The following is a 19,995-nucleotide window of genomic DNA, read 5'->3' on the forward strand; positions in this document are numbered from 1 at the left end:
GTCCTGGTGTTGTGTCGATGCCAGCAGTAGCAGTGGTCTTGCACTCTTGCTCGTGACAGCACCCAAGCGAGCTAGTAGTGCACGTGCGACAGCTCGAGGCGGCGCTGTGCCGCTGTCTTTGCCGGACCGGCGCACCTCGCTGTCGCCGCTGCGGATGATGATGGGTACTACGCCGTAACCACGCGCTGGGCTGTGCTGGGTTCGCTGCGTTCGCTGGTGACGCGAGCGCGAGCTAGAGGGCGAGGCAACGGACGACAGAGTCGATACTCGGTTCGTCGTTGGCTTGGCCCTCTTCGCCTTGGTGCCTCCTCCTTCATTCAGGCTTCAGCTGGCACAAGCGGCGCGTCGTTGCCATCGTAGGCGTTCGATCGGGGCCACATTGTCGTCTTCGCCGGGCCGGGACCGCAGGGATAAGTAGTGGCTAGCATCATATCGCGTCGCCGGCCGCGTCTTGTTTATGCCGTTGCTCTGCCCTCTGCATTATATATATATATATATGCGTGAGCTCCCAAGTCCTTGCTTCGCATAACGACGCTACACCGGCCGACGCAGTACCGTACCTACTCCTAAGTAGTGTACCTACTGTACAATACTTACTATAGATACATACTGCTAACGCAGGAACGACATTCGTCTGCACGCCTGATTCCTTATCACTCCAACCACCAGAGGAATAAAACACTAAAAAAAAAAGTCACTGCAGCAAGTTGTTGATGCAGGATAAGTCGGTCGAGTGGCCCACATCCGCGATTCCAGATCCCACCCATGGGCTCCCGGCCCGTCGTTTACCGCGCGAGAGAGGAAGAACCCGCGAGGCCGGCGTATCCGCGCGTGCCAGCGGCAGGTCGTTCATCGCGGCGGCGACCACCACCAGCAGCAGCTTTCCCTCCAGAGAATAGAATCGCGACGCGTGATCCATCTCTGGAAGCACAAGCAAATGGGGGCCGACGGCGACCGGCGATGGCGGTGACGACTGACGAGGATGCGGCGAATCTCGAGTTCCCCGCGCGCGAGCGCGACGCGTCCCATCAGGGTCAGGGCCGCCGTGACGTAATCGTCACTGACAGAGGCCGATCCCATCCATCGCCCGTCGGAATGATGGATCGATTAGGATCAATTACCTTTTTTCGATCGAGTTTGTTTGTTTTTTTTCTCTCTCCATAGATTAGGAGGATCAAGTGCGTACCTTTTTTAGGTTCTTTTCGTTTACGATCCATATCGGCGAGATGACTTGTTAGGTAGCGTTGTCGTCGCGCACGCGTGCACGTGTGCTTGGTTGCTTGCTCGGTTTCGCCGGGCGGGCGGACGTGTCGGTGGCCTCGATCGGCCGGAAGCCAGCAGCGACGCGAGGGTTGCTTATCCGACAACTGATATACGTACGTCCGTCTTGACCCGATACGCCAGGATTGATGAGAGGATTATTGGATGCGCCGGCGGCCAAACAACGAAACAGTCTAAGCAAGCATGCGACCCGAGCACACGTGCACGCAGGTGGCGCGCGGCGTGACGTGACATGATATTGATGCCGAGCCCCGAGCACAGGCACGGCAAGTTTTCGCTGCTCAGTCGCGTACGTATCGGCGTATGCTATGCCTCGCCCGTCGTCGGGGTAAAGAAACTTCACTGCATCTGCTGCACCGTGCGATCGAGGAGGCCCGCGTGAATTGGTGATGGAGGAGTTGCGTTGCTTGACGATGAAGGAGCGCCGGTACAAAGTTACCTGCGTCAGCGCCAGCCGCGTGCGTATGCCTTGTCTGTCGCTGCAGCATATGCCGTTCTGGAACTCGGGCCGCTGTCGTCGTACGCCTGTACTATACGACTACAATTCCTGGTACACAACATATATTTCGTTTTTTTTAATAGCTATATGTGTTTACGCGGCAATTACGCCGTGTCGATGCATTATATACTTCCTCACTCTCAAAATAAGTTGTGTACTCATTAGTCATTAGATTGGTTGTAAAAAATATTCTTAATAAATAAAAATTATATGAATATAAATATTAATATTATTTGCTATATATGCTTAGGTTTACTCCTAAATAAGATGAGATATATACACTTACTCCGGCCAACGTGTGACGCTATGCATGCTCGTTACTATAAAGAAGAAAAATATCTCCACAACCTTTTTTTTATTTTTAGAAATTCTCTTAATTAGCTAGCTTTCCGGAGACTTTGTTGTTGAAACAACTCCTATATATTCGGCTATTCCACACGTGACCAATATGATGTGCGTGGTGATCAGGAAAATGATCTTTCTCCTGCCCCATCGAGAGGCCAAACAGCAGGAGACGACGACGCGCAAAGCTAGCGCATCCAAAAGGAACATTCGGTTCTGCATATATATATGTAATATTCATTCATTCACATACTACATGCGTTCGATCCCTTTACAACTTCAAATTCTTCTCCGAAACTAAATTTAAAAAGGGGTACTAATATTTTCTGTGGCCTAATAACAAGCGCATAAGCAAACGGCCATGCCACCTAGCCGGTCGATGACGACGTAAGTACATCACCGACACACCACCACGAAAATGCAAAAACACCCCCAAAGTATATTATAATCCTTTTTTTTTTGCTTCCTTCCAGAAACTAATAATTAATAAAGCGCTTTCTTTAATTCCTAGCATCAATCATATTAGCAAGGACCAAGAGCAAGGACAAACTGAAGGATCGGCCGGAAAAAAAGCAGCCAGACAGCGACGGGAGACGCCGACGCTACTACTACGGTGGTTCTTCGTACACGTACGCTCGGCCGCGGAAGAGCTAGCGAACACGGAGGAAGGCGTCGTCAATAATGATCAGTGATCACCGAGTAAACATAAAACTAATCGCCACGCCCCCACAAGTGCTCCTGCTCCCACTGCTGCTAATACTTCTAGTCTAATCAGCCCAGCAACGCGCCGACGGGCGACTGATTTGACCTGATCACCCCCCTGGCCCACGGACGACGACGATGCGCCGACGGGCGATCGATCGAGGCCAGGTCAGCGACGACGGTCGAGCCCGGCTGGAGCTGGACGGCCGGATCCAGTCACCCAGCCCATGCCTAAAGATGCCTTCCTGCTGGCTGCTGCTGCCTGTCCCAGCGTACGTACGCGCTACGCGAGTACGCGACGCGCGCGCGCATGGGGACGGGCGGGGCGGTCAGCCTCGCGTATTTTGTACGTACGCGTATATACGTACGTACATAAGCGGGGACGGGGAGGATTTCGGACATCGGAGAGCGAGGAGAGAAAATGAACCCTGCAACCACCGGGACCCCGACCAGCTAACCGACCGCGTACTCGGACCGACAGCCCCGTGTACGCTCCAGATTAACCCACCGGCGTGAGATATCTATCAACGGTCGCCCAGGCAATGCAACATAAGGAAGGAGTATGTATGAACGGTCGCCCGTGCACACTTTTTGTCGCATACCTGCTTGCTACTCGTCAGTGATGGTACCTAGTACTGTACAATTTGTCATCACGCGCACACTCACTCATCACACTAGCAGGCCGGGTACGGATCGACTGATCTGTGGATGTTTCTTTCGTTCTTCCTCTCTTCATCCAACGGCGACCGCTAGAGTCCCCATCGACGCTCTGTGTGTGTGTCCGAGCGTTTCACCCTGACACGGACAGCGCCTGGTCACAAAGTCAGGAAGCCTAGAAGGCCACCACCCCCAGCGCGCACACGTACGCACTAGTACAGCGCGTGTTTTTTTTAGAGGTTTCAAAAACAGCTCTCAAGTTAAATGAGTGTTCGGTTCAAGGATCCAATTGGGCCTTGTTTAGTTTCCGCCAAAATCCAAAAAAATTTTAAGACTTTTTATCACATCGAATCTTGTATCACATGCATGAATCATTAAATATAGATAAAAAAATAACTAATTGTACAGTTTACCTGTAAATCATAAGACGAATCTTTTCAACATACTTAGTACATAATTGAATAATATTTGTCAAATACAAACGAAATGCTACAATAGCGAAATCTAAAAAGTTTTCACAACTAAACAAGGCTTGGGTTACGTTAGTATTTTTGATATGTTTAGATGGGAGAGGTTGGGTGAAACAGATCGAATCCAGAGGTAGAATATACTTGTTAGACGTGGGTTCGTAGATATCTCAGAAACAAAGAAACCAATTTGACCCATATCCATATCATGTCATATTTGTCTCTCTCTTGTGGGCATAGAGGCTCCTCCGTCGAACTTTACGGATCGCCGACTTTTCCTCAAAACTAAGGCCTTGTTAACTTCTATCCCAAAACCTAAATTTTTTCAAAAATCTCTGTCACATCGAATCTTTAGACGCATACATAAAGCATTAAATATAGATAAAAAATAAAAACTAATTGCACAGTTTGGTCGAAATTTATGAGACGAATCTTTTGAGCTTAGTTAGTCCGTGATTGGATAATAATTACCACAAACAAACGAAAAGTGCTACAGTGTCGCAAAAATTTTCCTTTCAGCCAAATAAACAAGGCCTAAGATGTTTAGTGAATTAGAAGAATATTTTCCGTGCGTGGAGTGAAAAAACTTATCGAAGAGTTAAAAATATTTGCATGAGTATCATGGGAGATCATTGATAAAAAAATTATCGTAAAGAAACTTAGATAAATATTTGCAATCAAAGAGTTAACATGCCTTACTCTCAAAAAAGAAGGGAATAAAAGAGAATATTTGCATGAGTATCATGGGAGATCATTGATCGAAAGAAAAAGAGTATCATGGAAGATCCCTCAAGCTTTAGAAAACGAAATGAAATCCATCCCACAACCAGAATATAATATAATATAAATAGAAACAAAATAAAATCCTAGCGATAGTGAATCAAACAGCTCCACCAACGCCAGCAGCAGCAGCAGCAATAATGCGATGCGCGGTGCAGGAAGAAAGACTGGAACCCCTTTCCAAATAAATGCCGCGTAGAAAAAAACGTGCATGTGAGTTGTGAACCGGACGAGAGCCCCTCCCCGTTCCCGCGTCCGGTGACGCCCCCTGCATCTGCATCTGCATGTGGCGCGCAGCGCAGCTGCCCCCGCGCCGTTCGCCTCGCACGTCGCGCGCGCACGCACGCACCCGCGGTTGGTGCGGTGGCCACGGCCAGTGGGCTGGCCGTCCAGCCCCACACGCCCGTCCACATCCAATCCCGCGCGGCCACGCTGGCTCCCCCCGCTGACACCCTGGCCCCGCACGCGCATATCCCCGGATCCCCCTGCGGGCGGCTATTAAAGGCTCCGCGGCCCGCAACGGGGGGCCCTGCGCTGCCCTCCCTCTCCCTGTGGCCTTCTGCTTCTTGTTGTGTCTGTCGCCTCCGGGCGGTTGAAATTAACGACGCCCAGACCGCGACGAGCCCCGGGCGGACAGCCGGACACCAGCGTTAACGGCAGTGACACGCCCGACGAAGAAAACAAGCAACCCACCGTACCACGCCCCTCCCCCGTCGGTGGCCAAGCCACAGCTTTGCTCGCTAGCGTAGCGAGCCAACCAGCCTCCGGCAAAGGGAGGAAGCGAGCGAGGATTCGATCGGAGCGGGGTGCTTCTCGTCATCCGCCAGAAGGAGCATCGAAGAGCCGAGTGGAGGCCGGTCCCGCCACGGCCGGGATGGTGGTGGCGAGGAAGCAGCAGCAGCATCCGCCGCCGCTGCACGCCGGCGGCGCGCGTCGGCGGGGAGGCTGTGGCGTGAGGGTCGGGCCCGCGAGGCTGGAGGGCCTCCCCGCCGCGTGGCCGGGCGCCGCCGCCGTCAAGGTCAAGTGGCCCGCGCCCGGGGGCGCGCTCTCGCAGATGCTCACGGGGAAGTGGGCGCGCGGGGTCACCGCCGTCGAGGCCGTCGGCGCCGGCGGGACCGTCCGCTGGGAGCCGCGCGACGGCAATCGATTCAGGCTCGACGTCGTCGACCCCGCCGGCTCCCGTGGACGCCCGGAGCGCGGGGTCTTCTTCTCCGTCCTCTATGTAAGCGCTCTCTTCCTCTCCCCCTCTCGATGATCAGTTTCTTCAACAAGATCAAATCGCCGAGCTTACCACTAGTGTTATTACGGATTCATACAGCATACGGGCTGCATATGCAATCAGTTGAAACTTTGCTAGATCTTCTGTTACACTGATTTGAACCTTTCCAACATGATTTGTTTCTTTAAGGCGTCCTGATTTCATCCCCACCTTCTACGAGCGTAATTTAATACGCTCCTGTTTTTTCTAGCTTAAATTCTAATCTTTTTTTAATCAACCTGTCGTTGATATTTTTTTGTCGCCGCATTGGTGGTAAGTTGTGCGGATACCATTTCCTGCTGTGAGTTGGAGGCTTGCGATGCGACCGCAGCTTCGGTGTGGCGTGCTCGAGGTCAATGCACAGTTTTCTTTTACCTGTAGCGGTCTGGTCAGCAATTGGGGAGGACAAGTCAAATGTTGGGCTAAGCATCATAATCCATAGCTTAGTGCTGAGCTCAGGAAAAAGTAGTCATCTTTGGTGGGAGCATTTGTCTAAAGTTTTTTTTGTGCGTGGTTTGAAATTATGAACAGGGGGCCAGGGCCACGTGTTCCGCTGTGATTGGCCCGCGTAGTTTGACTTCAGTTAGGCTTAGTTATTTTTATTAGGTTGCGAGATCTATGTCATGGTGTTAATTTTTGAGGGTTATGTTCCAACAGTGGCCCCCTCGCTTTCATGTGCGTTAAAGTTGCATTTTTCAGAAGGTGCTGTTCTGCCCCCCCAATCTTTTCTTTTCATAGTTGTGAATATGTGGTTTGTCAGTTTTCTTGTGACATATCTGTTTTATTCCTTGTTACCAACCTTTTTATTTATAACTAGTACTATATTTTTTAAAAACCCTTTTGGGGTGGGTGAAAGTAATAAAAGTAAAATTCAATTACTAGAGTAGCTTACACCGCAAGGATAACCAAATGTTGCAACCTCTCGTGGAACAGAACCAAAGTAGGCATCAAAGCATATCTTATGTTCCTTCTAAAGCAGTAACCTTGAAGAGCAGTACAGGCATTTACGTAGCAAGCAATGTTATTCCTTTGCCATTTCGGGGTAATCTTGAGACTTTACAATGGAATACCAATCAAAGCATCCACCTTCTAAGTAGCTAGCTAGGCCCACTTTTTGTGTGGATGCGTAGGCTTGTAGCCATCGAGGCTGGCAATAAGAATTGCTTTGCGACGCAGGGATTCCAAGAACAAGGCCGGGGCAAGGAGCTGGTGAGGCTGGAGGAGATCGGGACAGCCATGATAAGCCTGGAGGAGTGCTGCTGGGAGATGCAACTGCAGCAGCAACGCCAGCAGCTGGTGGTTGTCCCCATCAGGGTCAGGAAGGACGGATGGGCAAGTGATGCCATGCTTTATGTAAGCGCGATCTTCTCTGGCTTGCTTTTTCCCCACCCTCCCCCCTCTCCCTTTCAATTACCTTGCCGGCCATTTGCAGTTTTAGTGGAATTGCTTTGGATTTGGATAATAGATATGATAAATGTATGGTGGAAATGACATGTTCTAATGAAAGAAATGCGTCCCATGAATTATTCAGGTGAACGTGGAGCTCGTGGATGCGAACACGCGCTCTGACATCGAAAGGGCAGTCTCGTTTAGGGAGAAGCCGAGAACGAACATGGCGCCACGGCCAACAATGCGAGATAGCCGGAAGAGCTTGGAAGCAGCGGCCTACGATGTTCTTGACCTGAAGCAGCTGCTTGATCTGGCTGAGAAGGAAGGCCGGGTGGCCGTGTATGGGAACAAAAGGAACTCTGACACCAGCAGCGTGAGCAGCATCAGTAGTAGTAGTAGCAGCAGCAGCAGCAGCAGCACGATCAGTATCAGCAGTGCTAGCACCAGCGGCGGCGCGAGCCCAGAGCCGGCATCGACGTCGAAACGCCGGTTCCTGCCATGGATGAGGAGGAGCAGGGACTTCGACAAGAGGAGCACCGAGTCGCTCTCCCAAGAACTGTCTATGAAGTGCATGGTGAGCTTCTGGCACATGATGAAATGAAATATTATGTTCCTCGGCATTGGGGATGGTAGCACTAAATCGTGTCACCGCGATGATGAATATGTGTGTAGGATGACGATCCGATCGGCAGCTGGGAGATGCGCGAGTTCACGAGCAGGGACGCCGAGACGAAGCTCAAGACGCCGGTGTTCTTCGCGTCCATCGACCAGCGCGACGACAGCGCCGGCGGGGAGAGCGCGTGCACGGCGCTCGTCGCCGTCCTCGCGGCGGCGCTCCACGCCAACCACCCGACGATGCCCACCCGGCCGGAGCTGGACGCGCTCATCCGGGACGGCTCGTCGGAGTGGAGGAAGCTCTGCGACGACGAGGCGCACATGGCGCAGTTCCCGAACCGGCACTTCGACCTGGACACCGTCCTCGCGTCCCGGACGCGGCCCATCGCGGTGCAGCACGACAGGGCCTTCGTCGGCTTCTTCCAGCCTGAGAGCTTCGCGTCGCTGTCCGGCGCCATGTCGTTCGACGACATCTGGCGCGAGATCAGCGGCGGCGAACGCGAGCCGGGCCGCGCCGACGTGTACATCGTCAGCTGGAACGACCACTTCTTCGTGCTCAAGGTGGAGAGCGACTGCTACTACATCATCGACACGCTCGGCGAGAGGCTGCACGAGGGCTGCGACAAGGCCTACATGCTGAGGTTCGACGGCTCGTCGGAGATGCAGGCCGAGGGCACACAGGAGGTGATCGTCACCGGGAAGGAATGCTGCAGGGAGTTCATCAAGAGATTCTTGGCCGCCATCCCGCTCAGGGAGGAGCTGGAGATGGAGAAAAGGGGCGCCGGCAGCATCGACGGTGGTGGCGCGCCGCACCGGCGGCTGCAGATCGAGTTCCACTTCACAGTCCTACGAGACGACGATAGGTGATACGACAGCAGTTGGGGGATGTTCCTTCCTCCCTGATTGCAGCATTGTACTAACATAATGTAAATTCATCTGTATATCTGTATACAGTTTAAAAGGGAAAAAAAATACAGGGTAGGATTGTTGGTTCTGGTTTTATAATTTTAGATAGGAAACAAAACATGAAGAGGATTACAGAATACAGAGTGCTGGTCGAGTACTTGTGTGTGTGTGTGTGTTTTGGCTAGGGTTTGGGCTTGAACCTATCTCAGGATCATCCCTGCAATACCATTTTGTAAGCTCAGGCCTTGTTTAGTTCTAAAAAACTTTGCAAAAGTTTTCCCCATCACATCGAATCTTGCGGCACATGCTAAGAGCATTAAATATAGATAACAGAAATAACTAATTACACGGTTTAACTATAATTTACGAGACGAATCTTTTGAGCCTATTAGTCTCCGTTTTGCCAATATTACATGAGTTTTACTTCTGTTGAATACTTGTCGCGGTAAATCACAGTGAACGGGTCCTGAGCTCATGGTTCCCTCATTTTTAATATGTAAATTTCCTATCAAGAAATCATCCTGTGACATTACATTCAAGAATCATGACTGCAGACATACATCTTTATTCAGTACAATATCAGATGTCAGCTATCCTGAATCTGTATATGGGCCTATAAACTATTCATTCAGGTATATACACAGGTTACAAGGGAGCTAGTCAGTTAATGATCCCACGCTGCATATCCAAGCTCAGGTCAGCACATCAGACTTGTGTCTTCCGTATGCTATGGTTTGCTACCATTCAGCCGGACTTCCTCCATAACATCAAGCTCCAGCAGCGGCAAAACCTTTGTGTTTTGAACTCACAGCAGAAGAAGCAGCGTGTTCTACTGCAGGGCCTGCAAGAAGGCAGCGGGAGTCTATCCGGCCCAGGGCCCAGTTACATGGGGCGAGACAGGAGGGCTGCAATTGCCCAATGCTGTTGGCACACGTGCAAATATCTGGCTCATTAGGATACCAATGTCTCTCTCTATTTGTTTGTAGAGTGCAAGGTTCTCTGGACAGCTTGGCCGCAGCATTGACAAAGCGTGATCCAAGACGCCTGTTATGCTATCAAATTCATGCCACGAGTCGCTAAGGCGCTGCACAAAATTGGAATAAGAGATGAAAATAGCTTCTAACACAGCTTCTCCAGTCTCGATAACAAGACATGTCAGTATTTTACCTTGATTGAAAGAGCAGTTGCTACGCAGTTTGATATCAGGTCAGATGGAAGTTGTGTGCCACGAGCAGATTCAGAACCTGGGCCTACACAACCTGTCGCTTGATTTGACATGCATGACTTTTCATCGTCTCTACTTCCAGAGTTTGCCTATATAACACATAAGCAACATATCAAATGAAACTATGAGCAGCATGTTGCACCGAGTCCAGTAATTGCCAGCTAGGTTTTTAACATACCTGCATTTCTTCGTCAAACATCTGCCGGGCTTGTGATAGTGATCTTTCTACAAATGCAGCTACAAATGACTCTAGCTCATCGTTGTGACCAGGGCAATCTCTAGATTTTGTAGGGCCATCAGATGTACTCATATATGGTGGTCTTTCATTATTTACAATAGATTCTGCCTGCAAATGAAGCATCAACAAAAATTTAGCCCTGAGATACTAATCATGATAATTGCATTTTATGGATGAGTGGAGGGCTAAGCACTGCTATGCGAATATATGTTGAACCCTGAGCAAGTACTATATGTTGAACCTCACTCTAGAATTTATGAACCCTGAGGAAAAGAATTTTAAACAAGATAACCTTAGGCTGTATGTCTGATGTTAAACGCAGACTTCTGAGCCCCTCAAGTACAGTAGCTCCATTTACAGCATGGTCCCCGTTCTCACTTGGTGTAAGGTCAGGAATGTGATCCATCTCCAGTATGCTGTACGCATTATTTGAAAGGTAGACCCTTCTCATGTTGTCAGGACGATTATACAGCCAATTAACTGGCATACAATCAGTGTCCTGAAACCAAATAAGTTCAGGTATGTATCATTATGTAACATAGCATCAGACTGTCAGATTGAAATTCTCAAGCTCATGAACGCAGAAGATTGTTCCTCACCAAGTTCAAGGAAAATATGATCCAAAGTATAAGTACTAAAAATGCATCGTAAAGCAAGCATGTCCCATGCCAAATCAAAGAGAAATTTGTATGCAGCATAGTCAGTACCAGATCAGGATTGCAGCTGGATGCGACAGCTACCATGTTGACAATCCACTTTTGAAAAGTTTTTTTATTGCGAAAACATACTAGTAGTCTCCACATGTAAAGGGCAAAAAAGCTTGCCACTACATTTGCACAAGAATAGGCTTACAGGAAAGAAAAAAAAAAGAACTGGAGCAATGTTCAATGAATTGTGAAATTGATTCTTCAAAGTGAAAAGTGGTTTGACGCTTAACATGTAAACAGGACATCTTACCAGCATTAATATAAAAAGTCTTACTGACAATTGATGAAAGCAGCTCAAACAGAAACTACATACCTTTACAATATCAACACCAAGGTCAGGATCATCAAAATGGACCTTGTAACAATCCGGCCCCAACTTCACCACTTTGCCATCACAAAGTTCCCTAGAATTTGGATGACGAACAATAACCTGCTGACCAATTGAAAATGGCCTAGCTAGGTCTGCAGGTAGAGAATCCCGTGAACCATCACTGAGTTGAGCATAGATTTTTCTAACTTGCTCACGATAATCCTCAAGTTTTTCTTTTTCCACAGCCAGAAAATTATTTGAAAATCGCCGTGGTTTACCAAGGGAACTGCAGGAAAAACTTGTTCAGTGTATATAGCATAAATAAACACAATGCAACGAAGACTACGTCCTCCAAGGTTTGCTGGTTTATACCTCCTGATTGCACTCCATTCTGATCTAGTCAACTTTGAAAGATGACTCAATTTTGCATGATCTAAGTAGTGCACAAACTCATTATTTGAAAACCATGGATAATCAACTGCGCTGTAGAACCACTCATATGTGCACCATCTACGAAGTGGTTCAGATGACAAACAGTGCAGCAATTTCTTTGCCTGAACATAGTCAACAGTTAGGATAGAAGTCTAAGAGCAGGGCATATCTCAACTTGCAATATTGATAAAAGGTGGCATAGACTACCTGCAAATTATCTGAACCTTCATTGCATGACATATGCTTTGTTTTGCAATGCAATTGAGATTTCCGTCTGGTCCTTCCAGACATTCTAACTTCAGGCTTGGTTTCCATTTGTGCATTGGGGACTTCAGCAGAAATATCTTCAGATGCTTCTGGTATCCCCACTCTTCCAGAGTCAGTACACAAGGAAGAATCATCAGTGATACCAACCCTCAGTGTTTCCGGCAAGACTAAATTATTACCACAAATGTTTTGTGCTTCAGCAGGCACCTGTGACACAAAAAGAATGAGAGAGAGAGAGAGAGCATCATAAGACTATCTGAAGAGATTAACATTTAGCACAGAACATATCAATATTGACCAATATTTAAGATGATTTCGAATGATAAATAAACATATGTAAACAGTGCACACCACCAGCTCGGAATATATTGATCAAAATGAATCCCTTAAACATTATTCCAAGAACATTATAAATTCAATGGGATGCAAGTGGCATCGAGTTCAAAAATGGAAGATAACAATGAAGAAATGAACCAACTATAAGTGAATTCCGACATAAGATACACTAAAGCAATTTCATAAGTTTATTAATCTCATCTTGGTTCCACCAAAACAAATAAATCATAACACTGACAAGGAAACAGTTGACTCAAAGTAGAAAATGAACATAGATGAGCCAATCTAATTTTATTTCCTAGATTGACCAGAAAAGGACCATAAATTTAGATAGGAAGTACTCCCTCAGCCCGAAAAGGTCTAGAGTAGTGCTCAGCTAAAACATCTTAAGTTTGACTAAATTTATATATATATAATGTTATTAATGCTTATCATACTAAAGTATCACTAGGATTTGCCATGGAATATATTTTTATAATATTACCTATATGGAGTCTTAAATTTTAGTACCATTTTCCATAAACTCCGTAAAACTTTAGTTACTTTGACTGACCAAACCCAGAAGTGCATCTTTTTTGGGATGGAGGTAGTACATAAAACAAGGTTCAGTTAATTACTTTTGTTAAAAAAAAACTAACCTCTGCATCTAATATCTTCTTATGTTTTTTCTTCCTAGTCTTGGAAGTACTGGATTTACCAACTGGCTTCCGTTGTTTAGATACATCAATGATAGGGTGGTCTTCCTCCCTTCTGTGAGATAGCGCAGAGTCAGTTTTCCCAAGTGAACCTGGATCAGTACATGAGAAGAAGAGATACATAAGAAATTATCAATTATGTGGGAAAAAAAAAGACGGAACTATGAGCACTGACAGAAGCTGACCTGAAGGAATATTAATCTCTAGTTTTGACATTTTAGAGGGAGCATTCACCAGGCTATTCAATACATCCAAGACCAACATATCATCTGCAACCATAACAGAACACAAGCAGTCAAATATTTTCATCTAAAGCACTACTAATAACTAGTAAAACATTACACTGCTTATCAATACTATAAAAGTGTGAATGAATTCAAAAATACTTGTTACCCAAAAGTTTTGTACCCACCTATATTTGGATTGTTGGATGATTCCTTATAATTCGATCTAAAGGTTCAAATTAGCTTTGTTGTGGGGCCACACGAAAAAAAATTATGTCCACAATTTATGTTTGTGTGTTCCTGCTCTCTTGCCATCTCCTCTCGCCTATATTTTTTCCTACGTGAAAACCTGTACCCACGTCGGTTTCCCCTCCCCCTCTGCTGACTGCTCTGATTTCCTCTCACTAATTTCTCTCTTCCCTATATACGCCCGATCTCACCGATCCTTACCCACGAGACCACGACTTAACCTTAGCAGTACCAAGGATTACAAAAAGGATGCCTTTCAACAATAACATGAGTGAAATCCTATGATGAGGAATATGCACCAGGCAGCAATTATGTGGTTGAAGTGAACATAATGAATGCTCAATCACATATTGTACAGGGGGCCAGGGGTTTTGCTCTGGTTGCATCTGTAAATTTAGTTCATCTGTGTGCCTGATCTGTATTTTCTTTTTCCATGGTAGTGGGCTGGAGGCTAAGGGGTTGATGGGGTGTGTGCTCAGGCTCAAGATTTCAGAACATAGCCTGGAAATCTAGTATGCAGAAAGTGAGCAGATCTGAATATGTACCATAATAGTACACGAGTATAAAGTACTTCATATACAGAAAATGGAATTGGAAGCAAGGCAGAAAATAAAGTCTGCATAAATAATGAATATTTTTGTCAATAAAAGTGAAAAGAATGGACCAATTGCTAAAAGTACCTTCAGAAATACTATCAATAAGCATCTGGTTGTTGTTTAGTGAATCAACTAGTTTATTCCCTTCTTTAGATGCCATTGTCATCTCATGCTCAACTATACCAGTCTGACCTTCTGCCATAGTTTGCTGAATTCTTGTTTTCTTAAAATCTAGACCAACCTTGTTTGCTTCAGCAAAGCCAGAAACTCTGTCCGGAGAGTACTCATTTGTTGGAACAATAGAACAGTCATAATTGGCTGCTTCATATTTTCTCTTGGTAGAATTGATGACGTTTTCAATTCCTGGTGTGGCATCATCAATGGTACTTCTGTCTGCAGGAGCTATAACTGGTATACGAGGAGTACGCCTCCAAACAGCATGATTTCGGCTGTTCCTGACCAATTCTGAAGATACAAAAAAGCTGCTTAAACTTCTTAGGCAACAAATTATCCAATAAAAAAAATACTGCTCAAACTATCTGCTAACAGTTTCCTCCTTAGGCCCTGTTCGTTTACCTCTAGATGAGAGGGATTGAAAGGGGTAGAGGGGGATTTTGATTTGTAGGGGATTAAATCCCTCTCAATCCCCTCCAACCCCCATGGTTTTGGGGTCAAACGAACATGCCCTTACAAGGCAATCCTTATGAGAAAGACTGAAAGGTTATTAAGGGAAACAGAAAATGACATACCGCCATAGTATCGTTTTTTGAAGGAAGCTGAAAATCCAGAAATCTTCCCTTCATGACAGTTGTGCGGGTCAGGTCCATCAATTGATTTCTGTTGTTCTCCATGTTTCCTTGCCTTTCCAGATGCTCTCACTATGTGATCATATCCTCTATGACTCGTGGTTTTCTCCTGCTATTTCAAGCATCACAAGTCAGTCAATGAAAAAAATGTCAATCTAATTCGAATAAAACCATGTTTTGTAGGTATGCTGATAAAAAATAACAGACTAGGTTAAAACTTTGTATCAAGTTTCATATACAATTCACTTGTTTTGTCTTGTCTATCCCACATTGCATTTCCATCTCATCATGTTTTATGATTCACCCGTTTGTATGAATCGTGCTTCACTAAGAAGTGCCAGCTATGGTAAAACGACCCAAGCGGCTATAGGTTGGACGCTGTTTGATGTTACAAACACCAGCATCACTACAGAGTACAGCCTCTCGTTCTTTTAGGGTAAACACATAATTAAAAATTTGAAGTTGGTGACATTTGACTGATGATTACTCTAATGCTATGTAGATAGTGTTATGAAAATGGTGTACCATTGCATTCATATATAAAAGTACTTTACTATGATCTTGATTTTGTTGTTGTGAACAATAATGTTATAACGAGAAAATGGTAAAAAAGTTAGCTTCGAAGACTGCACCAAGCCAAACCAGACCTCAAACTATGGCCTTGTTTAGTTCCGAAAAGATTTTGGATTTCGGTACTGTAGCATTTTCGTTTTTATTTGATAAATATTATCCAATCATGGACTAACTAGGCTCAAAAGATTCATCTCGTGATTTACAGTCAAACTGTGTGATTAGTTTTTGTTTTTGTTTATATTTAATGCTTCATGCATGTGCCGCAAAATTCGATGTGACAGGGAATCTTGAAAACTTTTTGGATTTCGGGGTGAACTAAACAAGGCCTATGAAACAAAGGGACTATGTATAGCTATTCTTATTTAATAAAATTGTCATAGCATATGTTCAAACAATAATGATCAGGTGTGCTGATCTTCATTATAACAAGCTTAGCATGGTAGCTTCAAATGTGACAAATGTTCACTTGATCAAATAACAAGAAAGAAATTGAGGGTCATTCTACATATCCGAAAAAATAGTAATTCGAACAAGTAACCGATCATAAGCTAACCGAAGCATTGTGATGACCAGTCACCAGCGCAATAAATCCCATGGCAGTAGCTTCACGTTCTGGAAGAGATAAGAAAGTCTACCAAAAGAAATAAAACATGTCAATCCACAAGGATCATAGAGTGCAACATGACATTCAAATAAGTACTATTTCTGCGACAGGTTATATCATCCTATATGAGCAGAAAAACACTATGTTAAGTTTGACAAACCATGTAAACAGTAGGATGCAGAGATGGTGCACTTTGGAAAGAGCTACAGAGTTCAGACTCACCCGATGTGAAGTGTAAAGAGACCGCACCATGTCCGACGACTTACCACCTACTGCTATGCTGATCTGCATAAGCAAATTCACCGATCAAAATTCATACTGCCATGACACCACAAATGATGGAGAAGAACAAAGGAAAACAGACAGTTCCAACCTTTTTCCAGTCCTTCCCATGTTGACGGTAGGCTTCATAAAAGTTTTTAAGTTCATCCTTGCTCCATTTGGGATCTAAGTCTGAAATTTTCTTCTTCTGCAAAATAAAATTATTTTAATGAATGAGAGAACTGAATACTACATCACTGCTGAGTAGAATGTTAATTTAGATGATATGATGATGTCACAGTTACTGGTATCTACAGCCCATCTATCATAAATCTCCATACAGCTTCCAAGAGAAATAAATATGCGTACTTTCTGTTTAGCTTTGCTTGAACTAGATGGATCATCATGATGCTGTTGATCTTCATATCCTTTTACTATGGTCTTGTTAATAGTTCGAGAACCCTTCGCTGGGCCCATCAAAACAGTTCTTGACTTCAGACTCGACAAGTATTGCTGCGAGCAACAAATGAAATATCAGCAACGCCAAAGTCGAAGCAACATTTGGGCAACAAAAATATATCAATCAAACAAGAATGTCATGTCATTCATATTTCATAAGTTCTGTAATTCCCTGCAACCTTCAAAAACTTTCACATGCTTACTTTAGTCTAAGCTAAGATGCAGTGAAAAGGATCGAACTCTTTTTTAAAGAAAAAACTCATTCGACGACCCGTTTACTACTGAGATCAAAGCAAGCCATCAACCTCAGAAAAGAAAAGAAACTAAACAAAGCAACCCATCCCAGATCATTCAGGAATCAAAAGTAAAGAGGAATTCGTTAGAAAAATCCATACTTTCCAAATCCCGCGTCAAAAGAATAACTCGAAATAAACAAAACGTGTTCCATTGGGGTTTTTTTTTTCGCACAAAATTTGAACGCCAAAGCCATGGCTACACAAAATCCACCAAACCGACCAAATTCTCTCCTAATTAATGATACGTGACAACGACGGGTCACAGCACAGTGGACGTGCAGCCCTTTTATGTAACGAAGGCGTGAAAAGCGGTGGTAAACCCGCTGCTGGAGGGAGGATCGTCGCGGCGGCTTCGGGGTTGGGCGGGAGGAGAAGTAGGAGATCGAACCGGGCACTACCGTGCTGGCGCGCGGACCAGGCCGACTCTGAAGGAGCGCCTTCGCTGGCAGCTGCGATCCAGGACAGTGCGGCCTCGCGGGAGCAGCGAAGAGGCTTCTGCCGCCAGCAGCCGCGCTTGGCTCGATTACCCCCAGCCACAGCACCGGGTGCTCCGATGAACCCAGCCTCCCTTCCTCTCTCTTCGCAGAAACAACGCGAAACCCGCAAATTCCGCACCCCGCAAAACCGCGCAGAAAACCACAAGCAGAAATCGACCTCACACCACCACCCGAACCACATCGGCGGAGATCACCCCACCCCGCGGAATTCCAGAGCTAAGACCCGCAGAGGAGCTCACCTGGGTCGGATCTGGACGAAATCGCGCGCGCGAGGGCGCCTCCCGGACGCCCGAGCCGCGCTCCCTCCGGGCGCCGCCGCCGCAGAGGCGAAACCACGCGTCCACGCCGGCAGAGGCTTGGGGCCCGGTGGCGAGAAGGTGCTGCTCGGGGGCTGGTTCCGGTGGCGTGGATGGATCGGAGAGGACGGGAGCGGAGGAGATGGGGCGGCGAGTGCGGGTGGGGTGGCCGGTTTGCGTTTCTGCTGCGCTGCGGCCGCGGCTTGGCGGGCGGGGGATACAAGTAGAGAAAAAGGGAAGAGGAAGAGAGGAGGAGACGGGTGGGAGCAGGCTTGCGAAGGTGGGTGGGGGCACTGACAGGTGGGCCATACGCGAGTTCGCGCGTTTGAAAATTAGGGTCGGGGGAAGTGGTAACTCGGGGAGAGGGACGCGGCGCATCGTGGGCCTTGGGCCGTCGTGTGGATCTTGGGCCGGTAGATGGGTCTGTGGCGGTCGAGATAGCACGCGTCGTTTGTGAGCTTCTAGAAGAAGCAAACACTATTTCCTCAAAAAAAAAAGGAAGAAGCAAAACAATAGTCTTCATTAAATTTTAGGATAAAATTAGTTTCATTAATTCATCATAACTAAGTCTCGTAGGAATTTATTTGATACTAAGTGTTAATATATTTTTTATGAGGTTTGATAGAGTCAAATTTTACTTATTTTACTTAGGATACAGAATAGAAACATTCTATATTTTGGTAATTTGGAATAGAGGCACCCTCTATCTTTCTAGCTAATACGGTGGACCCACTGTAACCGACATTGCTAGTGACTTAAAACAAATCTAAGAGTCTTTTGTGTCGTAATTAGGAACTTTTTATCACGGCTTCAGCTCTAGAATCTTGCTACTAACTCTTACTATCTAGTCGTGCCAAACATACATAAAAAACTCCTTAAAAATCATTGGAAAAGTCGGAGTTGTTTTTTAATAAGAAGTCGGGCGAAGGTATGAACCACTGTAGTAGAGCTTCATATCTTGATTCTTGCTGTAAGGTCTTGTTTAGATTTTTTTTGTATTTTAATACTGTAGCTCTTTTATTTTTATTTGACAAACATTGTTCAATCACAGAGTAACTAGGCTTAAAAGATTCATCTCGCGATTTACAGACAAACTGTGCAATTAGTTTTTATTTTTATCTATATTTAGTCCTCCATGCATGTGCCGCGATATTCGATGTGATGGAGAATCTTGAAAAGTTTTTGTTTTTTGGGTAAACTAAAACAAGGCCTGAGCTTCATTTGTAATTATCCAAAGAAGTGATTCTGGATTTCTGGTAGGGAGCAAGATGAGAATCAATTCTCGTGGCAAATGAATGAGGAGAAGAGATGGAGAGCGATTTCTTTAGGTTTCAACTCGTAGTGTAAATAGAGAAGTGATTCTCATCATTTACTCACAAAAATTCAGTTTTTTTAGATACAAAATATTATAAAATTATTATTGTAGTTATTTTTGCCAGATATTTTTAAAAAATAACTACAATCCTATCTAAGAAGGTGCCAAACATTTTTTTAACGAATCGAAGTCCTAGCAAACCAACCCTTATTGTTGATAGGATTAAAGTTTTTTTCTGAAAAAAAAAACTCCTCTCATAGGGACATAGGGTCTTCAACAAAATCTCCGGATATTATTTCCGTCCCTGTTCCAGATTCTTGCTCGCCATATAGAGGGCGAACTTTTCAAAGTGTCATTAAAAAAATCAGAGAAGTTATTTAAGCGTGGAGAAATATAAATAATGTCTTCTATTATTAGGATGACTATTTAAATGAGGATTTAGATAGTCGATTTAAGAAATACGGCCGTAGTAGATCTCTTAGAACATAGCGCTGTCGCTTATCAACTTTTGAATATTCGAGCGGTTTGTGTAGTTGCGAGTAATTTTATGTTTCCGCTAGTAATACAAGTGTCGTTAGCGAAATAATAGTTTTTCTCTTAAAATAAATCAATATTAGTAGGTATAAACTGTTTTATCGGCCAACCGAACAAGACAACCATCACATATGGACTTTTGACTTTTCATTATGTTAGATCGAGCAACTCCTGGAGAT

General features: G+C 45.5%; 2 protein-coding genes across 3 annotated transcripts; one reads left to right on the forward strand and one right to left on the reverse strand.

Moving 5' to 3' along the window:
• Positions 5,240 to 9,182, forward strand: LOC8082839. Its single transcript, XM_002454970.2, has 4 exons — positions 5,240 to 5,950; positions 7,163 to 7,339; positions 7,518 to 7,949; positions 8,048 to 9,182. Exons 1-4 carry the CDS (start codon positions 5,603 to 5,605, stop codon positions 8,855 to 8,857), a joined length of 1,767 nt encoding a protein of 588 aa, XP_002455015.2. The 5' UTR covers positions 5,240 to 5,602; the 3' UTR covers positions 8,858 to 9,182.
• Positions 9,372 to 18,215, reverse strand: LOC8082840 (protein ALWAYS EARLY 3). Of its 2 annotated transcripts, none has more exons than XM_021456377.1 (16): positions 17,911 to 18,215; positions 16,789 to 16,932; positions 16,532 to 16,627; positions 16,381 to 16,443; positions 16,108 to 16,185; positions 14,925 to 15,093; positions 14,260 to 14,640; positions 13,292 to 13,375; positions 13,050 to 13,198; positions 12,016 to 12,282; positions 11,749 to 11,930; positions 11,380 to 11,662; positions 10,652 to 10,858; positions 10,300 to 10,467; positions 10,064 to 10,210; positions 9,372 to 9,980 (listed from the first exon to the last, which is right to left on the reverse strand). In XM_021456377.1, the coding sequence occupies exons 2-16, from the start codon at positions 16,894 to 16,896 to the stop codon at positions 9,759 to 9,761; spliced, it is 2,604 nt and encodes an 867-aa protein (XP_021312052.1). In that variant the 5' UTR covers positions 16,897 to 16,932; positions 17,911 to 18,215; the 3' UTR covers positions 9,372 to 9,758. The 2 variants fall into 2 exon arrangements, with proteins under 2 accessions (XP_021312052.1, XP_002457191.2); XM_002457146.2 differs by having other exon boundaries at positions 9,383 to 9,980; positions 14,925 to 15,090.

This window comes from Sorghum bicolor, chromosome 3 (assembly GCF_000003195.3).
Source record: "Sorghum bicolor cultivar BTx623 chromosome 3, Sorghum_bicolor_NCBIv3, whole genome shotgun sequence".
Lineage (NCBI taxonomy): Eukaryota > Viridiplantae > Streptophyta > Magnoliopsida > Poales > Poaceae > Sorghum > Sorghum bicolor.